Here is a 15,242-nt window from a genome sequence, read left to right as displayed (position 1 = left end):
TCAGCTAACCAGCTTCTAAGACATTCACAAGCAAGGTGACTCAATGCCTGTGAAATGCAATAACGGCTATATAAATGAACAGTACTTTCTTTTCTTTTGTCTTTGTGTGCATGTGTGGTATTGGGGATTGAACCCAGGGCTCTGCACTGAGCTACATCCCTAGTTCTTTAAAAACAAAACAAAACAAATTTTTTTGCTAATTTGTGCAGGCTGGGCTCAAACTTGTGATCCTCTTGCCTCAGCTTCCTAGAATGCATTTTTTCTTAATAAAATGTAGGTCCTGCCCGATGCCAGATTGCTTCAAAGGTTCATTCTTATGTAAACCGAACCAATGATAACTAATTTATTATGTAATACTAGCAAAAGTAGCAACATTTTAAAAACGTGATGAGCTAGGGATGCAGCTCAATGGTAAAATACTTGGCTGACAGGCATGAGGTTCTGGGTTTTAAATGGGGAATGGGGTGGTGTGGTGGGGGTGGTCTAATGATTTCCAAATTTGGGCAACAAAAGGGCCAAGAAAGAGAAAAATAGCAAAGGGGCATAATGCCCTTTCTTCCTTGATTTAATGAGACCAATAAGAGCTTGGGTAGTTTCTTAGGACAATGTCTACAAATTGTGGCTATAGTCTATTAGTGGATCCTGAAATCAACTTGGTGAGTTGCACGCAATACTTTAAAAGCTTGATGTAATGGAACTGCTCAGGGAATACCACATAGAATAAGGAATGCTCCTTGAAAATTCTGTTCAAGTTTTTAATACTTAGGTGACTCCATGGCTGTCTACAAGACAAAGTTCTTTTCATGCCAAAGGAAGAAGAGAAAGAAGAGGGAGGGAATAAAGGAAAGAAAAAAGGAGAAATGTAAAAAGCAGTGCCTTCACTAACTCAAGATTCTGGGGTGCGTGTTCTATAGGATGTGATCAGGCTTCTCTAAAGGAGGTCTCTTGGGCCGGGGATTTATTAGCTTAGTGGTTCTGCCGCCTGCCTCCCAAGAGCAAGGTCCTAAGTTCAATCCCTGGTATCAAAAAAAATTCAAAAATAAATAAAATAAAGGAGGTCTTTTGCCAAATTCTCATCCTCAAAGACACAGGATGATTTTTTTTTTTTTTTTTGAGAAAGAGTCTTGCTATGTAGTTCAGGTTGGCCTTGAGCTCACTACATAGCCCAGGCTGGCTGCAGGACTTCATAGCAATCCTCCTGCCTCAGCCTCCCAGGTGCTGGAATTACAGACATGTGCCACCATGCCTGACTGATACAGGATGATTTTTATTTTCCCATTCTTGGGGGCTAATGGAATCTGCTCACAAATGGTTAGACCGGTTCTGTGAAATCTTTACACCTCCTGAGATTCACCAGAGATGAACTGAGATGATGCAGTCTCAACTTTCACCGTTATTTTCTTGGCTTGGATGCCAGTATCCCATTATTCTCCTCTCACTATTCCTCAGTTATTTCAACAGGCATCTAGTTATATAACTCAACTCTGCAAGCAAAACTAAGGAAAACAAACCCTCTCATCTGATAGAACATTTAAAATGCGAATTCCAAAATTTTAGCAAAGATTCTTTCGCTTGAACATTCTTGGGGGCTCTTCGTCCTTTTTATCTTGGAAGAGTAACAATTAGAGAAAAAAAGGAGATAAAAGATATGTTACAAGGAATTCTAAAAGTCAGAGGAACTGATGGTAGCATTAGTTGGATCCTAGGCTCAAAAGCCCTGTTCACCTCCCTACTTGCTGTCTACGGTATCAGCTCTTCCCAGGACATGGAGTTTGAGCTCTGGCTCCACCATTTACTTAATGGCTTCAAGACATGGGACAAGTCACCTCTCCAGTCTGAGTCTCAGAAACCTCACCTGTGCATGGCAGGCAAGTCCTAGCTGTGATTGCATGTGGGCAAGCCAGAGCCTGCCTCCTCTGTGGACACACGCAACCCTCTCTATCCTGACCTGTGGCACAGGGTTCTGAAGACTCAGTAAGAGTTCTTACTCAGCATAGCACTAGGGTAGGGCAGACAAGACAGGCTGCAATACGGCCTTCGGCCTTGATTTCCCTCACTTGAGAGGCATCAGGCTCATAGGACAGCCTGTTAACACAGACTCCAGGGCTCATCCCACAGTTTGATTCAGCGGATCCGGGCTGGGCCTGAGAATCTACATTTTATCCTGGTGACACACACACTGCTTAACCGAAGGTGGAGAGTCTGGGCTGCCACTGAGACAACTTCGTACACATCAGTGGACCCTTCTGTGTCTCTATTTCCCCGCCTATAAAATAAAGACAGAGAAACAGTTCCCTCCTGATGTGGGTGTGAGGAGGAGATAAGCCAACAGGTGCCAGGCGTCTAGCTCAGCCTGGCACAAGGCAGGTGCCACACGCAAGCCATTACTACCAGAACAGTGCTCGTTTTCCTGCATCACGCCTGCCCACCTTCACTGGCTTTGTTCTTCATCAGCAGGACCCCGATGTGCCTGTCTGGATCAGGCTGGCCCCGGGGCTCCTGGCTGCTGTTCCTGGGGCGCTCGTAGCGCCGCTCCTGCTGGGCCCGGCAGCGACTCGATCCAGACGGGCTGTCCAGCCCGTAGGCCTGGTAGTAGGCGCGCTCATAGTCCCGCTCATAGTCCTGCTCGTAGTACCGCTCTACGCTCTGGCCACGGCGACAGTCCCGCGCTCGGCGGTCTTCGTGGTTCAGGCCACGCTCCAGGCTCTGGCCTCGGCTGTGGTCTTGGTCTCGGTGGTAGCCACGACCCCTCTCCGGGCTGCCCTCCCAGCTTCGGTTAAGCCCTTCACGGCTGCCTGGCCGGCTCCTCTCGCTGTACCCACTGCGGACACTTCTGCTGTCGAACTCGTCCATCACATCAAAAGCCGGGTCATCGTGACTGAGGGCAGGGCTGCCCTGGAGTGGCACCCCCTGGACTATCCGCGGCCGCTTGACCACCTGTCGTCAAACACACACAGTGTGGAGGCAGGACAATGACAATAAACAATGAAGGGGCCAAGGGCCCTGGTTCTACTGTCACGTAAACTATGACCTTCTCCATCCACAGCACCCGAAAAACAAACAATGCATCCCTTAAACAATGTTCCTGTCAGCTCACTAAGCCTCGGGTTCCTCATCTGGAATCAGGTCCAATAAAAAACTCACAAATTTAAAATAAAATAAGATGACTGAGAACCTCTGAGTACAATGTGGTGAATTTACCCAGGACACAAAATCTACACAAAAAGCAATAGCATTCCTGCACAATAAAGATGATCCCACAATAATGCAGGAAAAGTTCTATTCACAATGGCTTCAAAAAAATTAAATACCTAGGAATTAACCTAACCAAGGAGGTGAAAGATCTCTATAATGAAAACTGCAGAACTCTGAAGAAAGAAACTGAAGAGGACATTAGAAAACTGAATGCCAGTCCTTGTTCTTGGGTAGCCAAACAATGTTAAAATGGCCATATTATCAAAAGCAAGCTATAGATTTGCTGCAATACCTACTAAACTACCACAGAACTAGAAAAACAATCCTAAGATCCATGTGGAACCAGAAGAGCAAAGCAATTCTATGCAAAAAGAGCAAAGTGAGGGCTGGGGATTTAGCACAGCAGCATGGTGCCTGCCTGGCAAGCACAAGGTCCTGAGTTCGATTCTTGGTACCAAAAAAAGAGCAAAGTGGGAGAATCACAATACTGGATTTCAACTTATACTTACAAAACTTAAAGTAACAAAAGAAAGCATGGTCCTGGCACAAAAACAGACATGTAGATCAATGGAATAGAAAAGACATAGAAACCACCTCATACACTGACAGCCATCCAATTTTTTACAAAGAGCCCTACATCATACACTGGAGAAAAGATAACCTCTTTAACAAATGGTGCTGGGAAAACTGCTTATCCATGTACAGAAGGTTGAAAAGTGGATCCATCTCTCACCACAGCACCAGAAAATCAAATTAAAATAGATCAAAGACTTAGGTATAAAAATGGGAATTCTGAAATTGTTGGAAAATAACAGAAGGAAAACACATGAAGCCATAGGCAGATGCAACGACTTCCTGACCACCCAATATCATGAATCAAGAAATGGGGTTACATTAAATTTAAAAGCTTCTGCACAGCGAAATTGATCAACAGTAAAAAAAAAAAAAAAAAAAGAAGATCAAGCCACAGAATGGGAAAATATTTTGCACTACTCTTCTGATACAGAACTATCTAGATATGTAGAATATATTAACTCAAAAAATTAACCCCCCAAAACAAATGAGTTAATCAAAAAATGGGGAAATGAACTTAACAGACACTTCTCAAAAGAAGTACAAATGACTAGTAAGTACATAAAATATAAAATGAAAACTACTTTGAAATTCCATCTTATTCCAGTTAGAATGGCTATCATCAAAAATACAAAAAGCAACATCTGCTGGCAAGGATGCAGAGAAAAAGGAAGTCTTGTATATTGTTAGGGGAATGTAAACTTATACAACCCACCATGGAAATCAATATGGAGGTTCCTCAAAACACTAAAAAAAGAAATTCCATATGACCTAGCTATACCTCTCCTGGATATATTCCTAAAAAGCTTAAAGATATCATATTTATCATTTAATGTAGTGATATACGCATTACTCATGTTCACAGCAGCTCAATTCAAAATAGCTAAGCTCTGAAAACAACCTAGATGCCTGTCAACAGACAAATAGATAAATATTACTCAGCCATAGAGAATGAAATCATGTCAGTTGTAGGAAAATGGATGAACTTGATTCTACAATGGTAAGTGAAATAAGTCAGACACAGAAGGTTAAATAGTGCATGGCTTTTCTCATACAAGAAACCTAAAATATAAATAAATAAGTTAGTAAAATAAAGAAGAAATGGTAGGAAACAAGAAGGCAGACCTTTTGGGGAAGGTGTTCAAAGGGAGAGGGGAGGAAAGAGAAGTGGTAAAGGAACTGAAAATGATCAGGATATGTAATATGCATGTACCAATTTCCCAAAACAAACATTACTGTTCTGTATCACAAACTTACACTTATGACAGAAAAAAATATAGAATAGTACCTCCAAAATCTGCTTCTACTCAAGTGTAAAAAATTCTCAGGGGCCTTAACGCACTATGTTATGAAAATTAAAAAGTGACACATTCTTTATTTACTTGGCTAGATAGATCAGTGGCGGCAAACCTTTGGCATCTATGTGAGAGCAGGCTGTTTCACTGAAAACTCTAAAAGCTTTGTCATCACTGGCCTAGGCCCTTCCAAAAGTTAATGCCATTAAAGGTGAGGGGTAAGAGCTGGGGCAGGGTGTTCCAGATTAATGGGAACTAAGGAAATAATCAAATGCAATGAGTGGGAACTTGGATCCCGAAAGAGGAAGGGAAAAAAGTGTAATCACAGACATCTTGACATGCTTGAAATCCCAGCACTCTGGGACGCTGTGGCACGAGGATAGCAAGTTTGAGACCAGCTTGAGTAACTTTGCAAGACCCTCTCTCAAAATAAAAAATAGAAAGGGCTGGGAATGTAGCTCAGTACTGTGAGAAAAAAGGATATCCTGAAATATGGATACTAGATGATATTGCACTTATTACTATTCTTAGACATGGGCCGGCGATTTAGCTCAGTGGCACCACGCCTGCCTGGCAAGCGCAAGGCCCTGAGTTTGATTCCTGGTACCAAAAAAAAAAAAATTCTTAGATATGATAACAGCATTATAGTGGGTAGAAGACTTATTCTTAGGAGCTGCATGTTGAAGAAAGTAGAACTCAACTGTCAAGATGTCTGCAACGTGGCTCAGAGAAGAGAATCTCGGGCCTAAAGTACAGGATATGGATAAGGAAAGGCTAGGAAGATAACACATACATCTCCAACAGTCTATGTTATGGTTTGGGTCTAGATGTGCCCCCAAAGCCTCGTGTGGTCACAGGCTTGATCTACAGTGTGTGAAGCTGGAACTGATTCGTTATGCAATGCTAGGCTCAAGGGCACTAGGATTAAGGGTGTGAGTGCTACCTGCCCTAAGTAGTAGAAATAAGATAAAAGGGCATGGAGACGCTGTTAACTCTCTCTTGTTACCTTTCCTGCCTTATGTGTACCATGCTGTTTCTGCTCTGCCATGCCTCTTTGTCATCCCTGCCTTGGAGCTGGCTAATTATGGACTGAATCCTCTACAAACAGTAAGCCAAATAAACCCCTTCCCTCTAACTTTGGGCATCAGGTATTTTGTCTCAGGAATGAGAGAAAAGTAACTAAGACAGTCTATAATATCACCCTCCAAAGTTCTGAAGATACAAGTACTATAGTTAGTGGGCCTATCAGTTACGTAATTCCATCAAATGCTCAGAACCAAGTGGCAGTTTTCTTCTGGGTATAAAAACAAAATGCTATGGAGCCAAAGATGAATGTAAAGTCAGTACTTACGATGGCAGCAACCTTTCCACTTTTCCTTAGCTGCTGAATGGCGAATGAATGCAGGACACCCTCCATGGAGGTGCCGTTAACCATGACCACCCTGTCATTTTCTCTGTGAGCAGGAAGTAAAAACAGGTCGTGAAAAACTTACACAGAATAGAAGCAGCAAATCCACCCTAAGTTCCGTCAACTTAGTGAGACAGTGGAAACCACACAGCTCAGTTCTGAGTGTCTCCTGAGAAATGCCTGGATACAAAGAGGCCTGCCCTTCTCAGATGGAAGTCACTCCAGGGGGTGCCCAGCTGGCACCGAAAGGAGTTTTTTAATCAGTCCCTTGCTAGCCACAGTGTGTGGTGGGCTTCAGACAGTCTATAAGCACTCTCCCAAACAGGGTATATCCATTTGTGCCTGTTTCTCAGGAAGATCAAGAGCTTGCCTCAGAGAGTTTGAGAAATTTTAAGATCACAGAATCCTATGGCTTCAGCTCATCCCAAAAAATCATTTTAAAAGTTTACATTGCTCCGTATGAAAGACTAGTAACTCATTAAACTAGTTTCCTCATTAAAACATTTTTTCCTGGGCTGGGGGTTTAGCTCAGTGGCACCATGCCTGCCTCACAAGTGCAAGGTCCTGAGTTCAATCTATGGTACCAAAAAAAAAAATTTTTTTTCCCTGCCAGTGCTGGGGATTAAACCCAGGGCCTCATGCATGCTCAAGCAACTCACTACCACTGAGCAACTTGACCAGCCATTCTCATGAAACTCTAAGAGCCTGGAAGATGAGGTGGGTGGGCTCATGGGGGCTTAAAACTCCATATTCAGAAATGATTCCGGAAACCTAGAAGAAATGTTGGCAACTGTCTTCCATGGGAAAAACTCCCCTCCAAAACTGGATTTTCATCAAGGTTTGGAGATTATTAAAACATGATATATTAGTTATGACTTGAAAACTTCATGTTACATTAAATATTTTTCAATTTAAAAAGTACGCTCCAACCAAAGCACCCTGTCCAGTGCCCACTGGCGTGGCTGGTATGAGTTTGGAGAGGGCACAAAGGACACTCACTTAAGCAGACCATCGGCAGGCCCGCCTGGCAGCACATCAGAAATGACGATAGATGTCTCTCCATTTTCAAAATGGGGGTTGTCTCTGCCTCCAGACACTGCAATTCCAAATCCTCTTTTGGAATCCTGTTCATTGGAATTAGGAGAAACAAAAAAATCCTTCTGTAAGTGGCTTTCAGGATTTACTAGAAGAACTCAATAAAATAAAGGTCAAATTCATAACCAGAGACAGCTCAGGAACAGATGGGCTTATAGAAGTAAATGAAAACCAAAATAAAGTGTCACTGTAGTGAGCTGACAGGTTTATAAACGGAAATTCTTATCTGAAAGGAACAGCCTTGCGCAAGCTGGAAAAAATGGATAGCAGAGACTGGAGTTATCATGAGAAGCTGCCGGGGCAGGGGAAGGAAACAATGTCTTCTGTCTAAACAGGGTTGCACTGTGCAAAGCACCAATTGGACCTGCTTGGGTCAAGCTGTCCTGAGCTGGAACAACTTCAGTTAAAACTGAATCTGTGAGAACTAATTTTAACCCAAAATTCAATGAACTGGTGGTTTCATTTTTAACACAGGGTAAAAAGAAGTACCTGGATTTTAAACATAAAATCTGAACATAAAATTACAGTAGTATTGAGATCTTATGAGGGCCAAGAATTAAACCTTTTTCTACATGCGTGGAAGATGGGAAATCAAGATTTATTACATCCATGATTGGTCCATTAATGAGAGCTAGTAAACCCAGATAATATACAATTCTACTTCATTTCAGTGGTTATAAAAGTAAACCCAGTTCCATCCACATTATATGGGTATATGTGGCAGTATAATCCTAAATCTAGGCTGACAAAACAAAAATCTACTTGGAATGAAAGAAAATCTTTAGCCCCAAAGAAAAGTTCCTGTGTGGGGCCTTGCTATGCCGACTGATTACAAATATCTCAATTCAAAATACATTGGGTTTTTGTCTACTTATCATGTGGCTCTGCATTTGGCAGGACCAGGCATCTGGTTTTAAACAGGGTCAGTTCCACCCTCTATAACAAGCCCAAGGAGTCCCTCACTTTTTCCAGTGGAGGGCCACAATTCAAAGGATATATGACATGCTGGCGGAAAGAACATAGGCAGGAGTCAGTAAAATGACTAGAGTTGAAAACCACAACCTAAACAGGCATAATTCCTCAACTAAGAAGTGTAGATTACTGACCCAGAAGTTTGAGCACCTGGGCACTGACCCAGTGACATTTTTCCCTCCCTAGATTAAACAAACATTTAATTTGAGAACTAAATTTTCATTAACAACAGGGATCAAAGCTCATACGTGGTTTTAAGAGTCAAAGGGAAACTTCCCCTTTTTTTTTTTTTGGTACCAGGGACCAAACTCAGGTCCTTGTGCTTGTGCAACAGGCGGTGAAACCACTGAGCTAAATCCCAGCCCCGAAACTTCCCCCTTTGAGGAACTTACAATCCCTCAAGAAACTGACAGAGCCTGGAGGGATTCAGGGTGGGAAGATCATTGGGGGACTCCCTTGTCTGGAATGTGTGAGGCCCTGGGTCCAACTCCCCAGTAAGAGAGGGCGGCACAGAGAGAGACAAAGAGAAAGATGAAGCAAGAGAAAGAAAAGAAAAGAAAAGAAAAGAAAAGAAAAGAAAAGAAAAGAAAAGGAAAGGAGAGAGAAAGAAAGAAAGAGAGAAAGGGGGGGGAAGGGAAAAAGAAGAGGAGAAAAAGGAATTGAGAAGTGGATAAAGATGATGTGGGTTTTTTTATACAATGGAGTACTACTCTGCCATTAAAAAGGATGAGCTTCAGACATATATAACTAAATGGATGACCTTGAAACCATATTCTTAAGTGAAATAAACTGGAAACACATATTTAAATACTGCATTGTTTCTCTGGTATGAGAAACTGAACGTGGAAATAAGGACTGAGATGTATAGTGGATGTTGGGAAATGGGAAGAAAGTGTTCAAATGGGAAGGGGAACAAGGGGGGAGGGAGGGAGAAAGGAAGGGACAAGAAAAAAAGTGAAAATAGAAGAAAAAAACGAAAACAAAGCTTTTGTACACAGGACAGGGAGGCTTGGAGGGAATGGGATGAAATAAAATAAAATTTATTTCAAAAATTTTAAGAAAAAGCTTAGAACAAAACAAAAAAAGAAAAGAAAAAGGCCTGGAGTGAAGATCTAAAGCACACAAATGACTTAGACTCTCAGTTGCTATGCTTCTTTAGAATGGGGCTAACAACTATCATGCCTACCTTGAACTCTGCTGTCAGAAAAAAAAAGGAATGGGGCTAACTCATATTTGTTTTTTATTAGTACATGTCTGCAAAACATAATAATTTCATTCATTGTGGGGAGTTGGTACATGTACATAATGCATCTTAATTTTTTTTAATTAAGTACTGATTACTTGGCAGACTCCATGAATTGGAAGCGGCATATATTACTGCAGTGGATCAAGAAAGGTAATACCCACGAAATGACTTTTAAATTAAGTAAAATATATTTATGTGTGGTATTCTACTTCCAATGCCCCTTGATACAATCATGGGTGGGACAACATGTCTCCTGACTGATTCCTAAGCCAATCTTTTCAAACTTAGTTTGCATTTAAATCTAATTTGAGAGAGTTATAAAGTATGTATGTTTTTATTTAAATTACATAAGTTGCAAAAGTTACCTGAGTGTCCTTTAATGGTATGGCCTTCCCCTCCTTTTCTCTCTTTCATAAACTGTTCTGTCTGGAGATAGGTGAACGTACTAAGTAATCTCCAAAGTGGTCTACAGTATATACCTTAACCAAAACATGCAACAGCAGCCAAATCTTTGTTAAAAGGCAATTACTGCCAGCTAATACCAACAATGCATCAGCCACCGCAATGAGGAAAAAAATAAAACTGCATGTGGACCAAAATAATAACCCTGAACTATAAAACACAGAAGATGACTGTAGAACATATGACATATGCAGAACTCACCTTTTGTAGGGTCACTGTGTACTGTTCCCATTTTAGTTCCTCCATGCCTGGGCCCTGTTTTAAAACAAAACCAACTTGATTAAAACCATAAATGTCTTGATGCTAACACCAAAATTATAATTCAAAATGCCTCAGTATATAAAGCCTTGCTCACACTTTCTATGTAACAAAAAAAAGTGGGTATTTGTTCAGAATGTTGTTACTTACTTTCATACAAACTCTCTTTTCATGAAATGGCCATCTTACTAATCCTAAAAAAAAACTAGTGAAGCACACAGTGAGAGACAAGCCCTAAAAAAGGACAAGAGAGTCCTTTTATTATCATCCTTTATCCTGTAATAATAAATCCCTTTTTAAAAAAATCTCATGTGAGGGCTGGGGATTTAGCTCAGTGGTGCCAGCGCCTGCCTGGCAAGTGCAAGGTCCCGAGTTTGATCCCCGAACCCCCCGCCCCCCCAAAAAAAGAAAAGAGAAAAATCTCATGTGAGCTGGAAAGCTGAGGCAACAGAGCCACAAGTTCGAGGCCAGCTTGGAGAACACAGCTAGAGCCTCTTTGAGAAATAAAACAAGGGCCGGGGATTTAGCTCAGTGGCACCAGGCTTGCCTTGCAAGCACAAGGTCCTAAGTTTGATCCCCGGTACCAAAAAAAAGGAAAAACAAAACAAAACAGGAGCCAGGGATTTAGCTCAGTGGTGCTGCCCCCTGCCTCACAAGTGTAAGGCCCTGAGTTCGATCTCCAGCACCGCAAAAAAAAAAAGTTTGTATTTTGTGTTTCTGTTTTACTTTGTAAGCCACTTTCCCACTTGTTCCCATCAAAGGTGAGCTCTCAGGCAAGTTTTTTCAAAGTTTAAATCTGAAGTCCTTGGTCTTAAAGGGTGTGCCTAATGGGTAATCTGTGGGAACTTGAAGTTTTTCTCTATCAGCAACACTGGGTACAAGGGAAGAAAATGCCTGCATATAGGCCACTGGAGCTTCTGTTCTAAAAAATATTCCAAAACAGATGTCTAGGAAAACTTCAAACTAATCATTTTAATAATAATCCATTAAACATATACTGCCACCTTTGAGAAAATTATAAAAGCCAAAAATGCTCAAAGCCATTGATGCAGGCATTTAAACAGGAAAGTTCCAAACAGTGTTCCAAACAGGCTGTGACATCAGATCAGATATACTAAGGAAAGTAGTATCTCCATGCAGATGGAGACAACAGAGATGCTTCCCCATCTCATGGATACTGTGGAAATAACTAAAAATATCTCCCTGGAGAAATCATATCAACCTGTATTTATGTTTGGAACTGAAATTCCTATGTGATGATACAGCCCTTAAAAACATGCTCAAAATGCTTCTGCACTGACAGTCACACCAACAGGTACAAAGGCAAAGGTAAATCCTCTACAAGGAGCACTCTTCAACACAGGTATAATTAATCTTGCTGATATGCAACTAGGGAAGATGAGCTCACAACTTAAACACATACACAAAATAAGTCACCATGAATGGGAGTTAAATATAAATGGAGGAATCAAAGACTGTAAATATTAGAAATGCCAGTCACAGATAGAAAACAGTATATATAATATGTATCTCATGTTTTAAGAAATTAAAAGGAGACATTGAAAGTATACTAAAAGAACAAGAGGTCACAGAAAATAAGAAACAATTTTAGAAATGAAAAAACTAAAATTATATAAACAATGGATTAAATCATGTACTACACTGAGTTCAAGACAATGAATTATAAGGCAAACGTGAACAAAGTACCCAGCACAAAGTCTCCAAAAGGTGTCAAAGTGAAAGAGAGGTTGAGGTTCCTGGAGAAAATAAGGGAAAGGCTGGGGGTAACTCGGTGACAGAGAGCATGCCCAGCATGTGGGAAGCTCTAGGTTCAATCCCCAGGACACTAAAGAAAAAGACAGTAAGGGAGAATTTCAACATCCAAGCAGCAAACAGCTAATGGCTCTTCCAAAACTGAAGGTTTTCGGTTTGGTAACACAATATATCACAAGCAGGGTAAATATAAACAAGAAAAGAAAATCACAGATGCTTAAATGCAGGGCATCTCACTGCAGAAAAGGATGAATGGAACTTGAGAGGAACTAGACAAAAGAAAGATTAAAAAAGAACAATTAGGATAGCTGACTTCTCAGCAGTAACAACAGAAGCTAAAGACAGAATAACTTCTTTACAAAAATCTGTCAATTAGGTGGCAGAAAAGATATTTACAAAAACAAAAACCAAGTCAGATTATTAACACAGACTAGTAACAAAATAATTTAACAAAATGATTTAACAAAAAAATTTAAGAAAGGAATATAATCCCAGAAGGAAAACCTAAAATGCAAAAAGAAATACCAGTAAACCTAAATGCATGCTGACTATATAACTATAATAATAATGTCTAATTTGTAAAACTTACATAAGCTAGAACTAAGCACTGGTCAATTTTGTACATCAAGAGGACTCAGTCCAAATTGTTCTAAAAGTTTTATTCAGGAGCAAAGTAAAGTTACTGACTGATTTTTAACTTAAGTTAAATCTACTTGTTAAATTTTTACAACCACAGTGGAAAAAATAAAATTAATTCAAGCAAAAAGAAAGCAGAGGACAAAAGGGGAAATGCAGAATAAAGCAAACATAAAACAAACTATCGTTTTAAAAAAGAATACAGGTGCTCTCTTCAGCAGCACACGTATAATAAAAAATACATAAGAATATAGATAATCATAATATTCAAAAGCAGGTTGTCAGGCTGAAATAAAAACAAGAAGAGCCACTATACAGTTAATAGCAAATATGTAAAACCTAAAGATACACAGTAATCTACATAAAACAAAGACTTTGCTGGACTTATATATAAAGAAAAACTATGTAATTTTACATTTAAAACAAAAATTTTAAATCAAATTGGGCAATACCACACTGATACTACTAGGACAGGTGCAGAACTGAAATGTGCTTCTTTTCTTCCCAGCTAACAAACACCTAGGCTTGGGGAACAGAGGGCTATGAAAAGGTGATTGTGTTTGCAGAGAAGGTAAACTAGTGACTAAAACTGATTACTCAAACTGAGAGGAATCCTGTGTATGACCCTGTGGTTCCCTCCACCCTCCATGTACTCACTTCTAGGTCATCACCATGGCCAGTACCATCTGGCTCCAAGAGATCAGAGTTCTCAGAGCCTCTGCAGTTTAAAAAAAAAATGCAAACAACCGGGGAGGAGGGGTGCAAGGCACTTTGCTGTCTGTATACCTGGGGCCTGGCGGCATCCAGGGTGGAAGGCACAAGCATCCCAGGGGCGAAGGAGGTTAAAGAGAGGCGTAGTCACATAACGCAGTCAGTAGGTAAACACTCAGAAGGATTTTTATCTAAATTATGTAAAGAAACCAAATTATTTGTTCACCATGACCACTCTCGTTCAGTTTTTTAAAGCGACTGTCTCCATAAATATACACAATTTTAAAAATTTTTTAAATGACTGCATTTTCAGGTGAGATTTTTAACTCTTGCTTTTGCTTCACTGTCTCCTAGAACATAGTGTCTGGCATCCATAGCAGACACTTAAACATTTTTTTCAATAAATCAAAGGATGGTTACACTATGGAGTCACCATTCAATTAATAGGATTAAGGCACTGATTACTATTACCTGTAAGTTTTCTTTTAAAAACGCCTATTAAATTCAGCATCTTTGTATACCCTCCCCCACCTTATTTTGTGAACCCAGGGCCTTTGCACTAAGCCATATCTCCAGCTGTTTTGTTTTTCCCCTTATTTATTTCAAGACCTCATCACTTTGCTCATTAAATTGCTAAACTGCCCGGGCTGGGCTCACCTTGTGATCCTCTGGCCTCAGCCTCCCAGAGAGAGATTATAGGTGTGCACCACCACACCTGGATCTCTGCTTCCTTAACAAGTCAGGCCCCTACTGTAAGCTTTTCTAGATATGTGTTTATAGTCATGCCTTTCTAGAATTTCAATACATGTCTAAATTAGCATTTTCTTAAAAGTTCAAGGTAAAATAATATTTTCTATTACTGTGCAGGGGAAAAGGGTGAATCAATACATGCATACATAATGCAGTAACTCAGTTTTCCATATATCTTGAATGTATATTTCTAATACCAGATTAAAAAAAATAATAGCACAGAAAATATGGACTACAAAACATGATGCGTCTAGCACATTTAACACATTCCTGTTGGCTTGAACCATCAGTAGCAATGCGCGACTGTCCCATCGGGCGGCTTTGTATCACCTGATGGGACTGTTCCATGCCACCAATAGGACAGTCACGCATGTACACTGGTGGGTAGGAGCTGCCTGACAGCGAGACATATGAATGTCCCATGGTGAACGTGTTAAACTATGCAGGTATCAAAAATTTCAAAGATTACATTTTATTTGAAGATTGTATATTTTAACTGGCTTTACAACTCTAACACAACACATAAAAGAAAATACATACCAAGTATGTATTGCATTATATCATTGCAATAATTATCGGAAGTCTAGATATTGAGCCATCTCAGGTACTGGGGTGGGGGAAGAGTCGTGGCACAATTGTCTTTTCAATTTTGGAGAGTTTCCTATGGCTACAAGGGAAGTAATGGGTTGGAAAAAGCAACCGAGTGTCGGACACCTTCACAGTGTAGTGCGTTAGTGACTTTTTCAATATGGCTCTTGTAAATTAGATCCGTGTGGTGGTGTTTCAGAATGCTGGTTTATGTGGCTAGTTCAAACAATACGAGCAGTAGTTCCCTGCTACTTGTTCTTTTTAAGTGAAAACTGCAGAG

The 15,242-nt window shown here is 40.4% G+C and overlaps 1 protein-coding gene across 8 annotated transcripts in view; it reads right to left on the bottom strand.

Moving 5' to 3' along the window:
• The window catches only part of Tjp2 (tight junction protein 2), a 155,004-nt gene that overhangs the window by 33,062 nt on the left and 106,700 nt on the right, over positions 1 to 15,242 (bottom strand). For all 8 annotated transcript variants that reach the window (XM_087184081.1, XM_021252742.2, XM_087184083.1 and 5 more), the window contains 4 exons: positions 10,448 to 10,501; positions 7,471 to 7,595; positions 6,415 to 6,517; positions 2,430 to 2,937 (listed from right to left, as the gene is read on the bottom strand). In XM_087184081.1, the coding sequence (XP_087040207.1) occupies positions 2,430 to 2,937; positions 6,415 to 6,517; positions 7,471 to 7,595; positions 10,448 to 10,492 (781 nt within the window). In that variant the 5' untranslated portion in view covers positions 10,493 to 10,501. The remainder of the gene's footprint in view (positions 1 to 2,429; positions 2,938 to 6,414; positions 6,518 to 7,470; positions 7,596 to 10,447; positions 10,502 to 15,242) is intronic.

The sequence above is a fragment of the Heterocephalus glaber genome, unplaced genomic scaffold (genome assembly GCF_053883595.1).
Source record: "Heterocephalus glaber isolate CG9 unplaced genomic scaffold, H.glaber_assembly_v1.0 deba00001481, whole genome shotgun sequence".
Lineage (NCBI taxonomy): Eukaryota > Metazoa > Chordata > Mammalia > Rodentia > Bathyergidae > Heterocephalus > Heterocephalus glaber.
The sequence above is the reverse complement of the archived record's forward strand: the minus strand, read 5'-3'. Positions and strand labels throughout refer to the sequence as shown.